At 40.6% G+C, this 2757-nt stretch overlaps 1 protein-coding gene across 1 annotated transcript in view; it reads right to left on the reverse strand.

The window, feature by feature from the left end:
- Positions 1 to 2757, reverse strand: part of LOC119582288 (midasin-like) — a gene marked incomplete in the record, with an annotated part of 28200 nt that overhangs the window by 13824 nt on the left and 11619 nt on the right. Inside the window, 4 exon segments of the mRNA XM_037930506.1 lie at positions 68 to 169; positions 305 to 545; positions 752 to 939; positions 1078 to 2751. Coding sequence (XP_037786434.1) covers positions 68 to 169; positions 305 to 545; positions 752 to 939; positions 1078 to 2751 — 2205 coding nt within the window.

A 2757-nucleotide genomic window follows, 5' to 3' on the forward strand; every position in this document is an offset into this window, starting at 1 on the left:
TCAATATTGCCGATTTTCACTTAGGAGAAATTACATTAAAAATCAAAATATGAATACAAACACTTACCATCAAAGCCATCCAGTTCATATTCACACAGCTTATCAAGCTCTCTATGATTGGCAACTGATGGTGAATAACAAAAAGTTCTCCACTGTTGTCCTCACGACTCTGCATGTGGAAAGGAAAATGAGCTAATGCTGGTTTGAGAAAGTTTAAGCCCAGCATTTAAATACTTAGGTTATTTTTTTTCAGCCTGAGGAAATTTCAAATATCAACTATTTAACGGAACTCCACAGTACATACATAATCTCCATCTGTCTTTCGATCAATAAAGGAATGCCCAACTTGAACTGTCTTCTGCGTCATGTGGAATCTTCCAATACTTTGGTAGCCTGGGTAAGCCTCTCCAAAGATACGGTTGTAAACTGTGAAGACATTTTCCTTATCTGCTGCAGTTCTCATGCGGTCCGAGTATATGATTCCAACATACTCGCCTGGGTTGAAACTGCTTTCTGATTGATGCTTTAACATGATATCACACCATCTAGAAAGACAAAATAATTACTAAGGCAATTTTAAGGCTGAAATGAACACAAGTAACAATTTTCACAAAATATCACTGGTTTCCACTCAAAGAAAAAAATAATTTAACTATCCTTAATTCCACCTACTAATTTTTCAATACAAACAAAAACTATGTTCTTTTCTCACTCAAAACTATCTACATATTTTTCAATAAATGTGACTCACCTGCACATGTCTCGAAGGTTGAGCTCCCATGGTCCACCACAGTGTCCCCAAAGACCTTGCTCTGATATCTCCTGCACAAGCTCTGTATTGAACTTTACCATTTTTGCAATGATGTCTTGGGGAAGACTCTCATACAAAATGCCCAGGATGAACTCAAGATCAGCTGCAGAAAGTGGTTCAATGTGAACCTGCAAAGAATAAAGCAAGAGTTGTGAGATGCACAATTAAGACTTTCAATCCATTCAATTAAAAGAACAAAATATATACACACACCTCTGGTAATATGACTATACCCACAATCAACTACATAGAAAGTAGAAACTCACCTGCGTAAATCTGTTGAGGAAAGACTTTGGAAGACCTTTCCTAGCACCTCCCTGAAACTGGGGGTTCTGGCAAGCAAATATCTTGGTAGTCTGATGTTCAATTTTAAACACTTTGCCTAATTCTGGCACAAAAATCTCTCCTCTGTGATCAAAGCAGGCATTAAGACCCTCCAGTACTGACTGAGATGCAAGATTTAGTTCATCCAGAACTACCCATGATCCCTCACGAAGGGCCTGGAGCAAAGGTCCATCTCGCCATGCAAATTTTCCTCCTTCTCCACCTTCAACAGGCAAGTCTGCACCAAAGAGATCACTTACATCTGTCTGCTCTGACAAATTGATTCTTACAATGTTATTTCCAGAACTTTTTGCTAAAGCAATCACTAAACTGGTTTTTCCTACACCTGGGCTGCCTTCCAGCAACAATGGTTTTGAAAGCTGTAATCCTCGCAACAAACGGAGGAGATTTACACAGGTTCTGGGAGCTTTGAAGGTAAACATCATTGTTTTGTTTTCTTTGATTGGTCCTTTAGGTATAATGAATGGTTCAATACCAAAGTGTGTATCGTTGTTTATAAAATTCAGCTGCATCCCTAATTTTCCATCTAGTGTTACTGTACTTGGTTGTACACCAGTTTTCTGCCAAACTTGCTGACAGAGGTAACTGAGGCATCCTTCTCTCAACTTTCTCCATCCTTTCAAACCTGTGCCAGTGCGGCCTGATCCCAGTCCATCAAGCAAAACAAGACATGCTCCATGGATATAAGCTAATCCAGGATCTAAGCATTCAGATTCTGTGACTTTGTTTATGAAAGTGACCCAGGACAGTAAGTCTCTTATACTTATGACACACTTGCTTCCTAATTCTGTTCGGATGAAGTGCTCCAGAAACTGAAACATTGCTTTTCCAAATCCACTTGTATTATCATCACCATTAAGGATGATTCCCTCCTTCACATTATGCTCAATGATCTCCAGGACACCAGATGAAGGTCTCCCAATCTCAACTTTTGGACACCAGATTTCAGTGAAGCGATTTCTGAGAGCAGGGGACAGTTCCTTCTTGCCATAATCTCCACCAGGGTTCATAGTGCCAATGAGTCTGAAGTCCTCATGAGCATATATAATGTCAGGATTGCTTTCATACTCAACTCCATCTGTCCCCTTCTCCGCCAGAACCAGCATACGCTCTGGCTCAAGAACAGAGTTGAGTCTCTCCAGAACACTGTCATCAGCAAGTGAAATTTCATCAGCCAGAAACATGCCACCATCCCTCATAGACAGAATCAAGGGCCCATCCACCCATTCAAACAATCGGTCGTCTTCTTCTGTGTGTGATCTAACAGGACGCAATCCACCAAGGAAGTCAGCTCCCTCAGTATGCATGTGACAGTTGATAGTGAAAAGTTCCTGATGTTTTTGAGCTGCTATCATTTGGCAGACAGTTGTCTTACCACAACCTGTTTCTCCTACTAACAACACTGGCTCTTTGAAGCTTAATGACTTGGCTGCCAGGACATAGAGTCGACTCATGTCTTGTGTCCAAACTACATGCTCAAAGCCTTTGACTGTCGATAATTTTTCTAAACACTCTTTTGTGACTGGTGATGTTTTCTCTGAGAGCACAAACAGGGATTCCACATCTACTGCTTTGCCGAACCTCTTTTCAAGTACCTATCA

The sequence above is a fragment of the Penaeus monodon genome, chromosome 15 (assembly GCF_015228065.2).
Source record: "Penaeus monodon isolate SGIC_2016 chromosome 15, NSTDA_Pmon_1, whole genome shotgun sequence".
In the NCBI taxonomy this organism is placed as follows: domain Eukaryota; kingdom Metazoa; phylum Arthropoda; class Malacostraca; order Decapoda; family Penaeidae; genus Penaeus; species Penaeus monodon.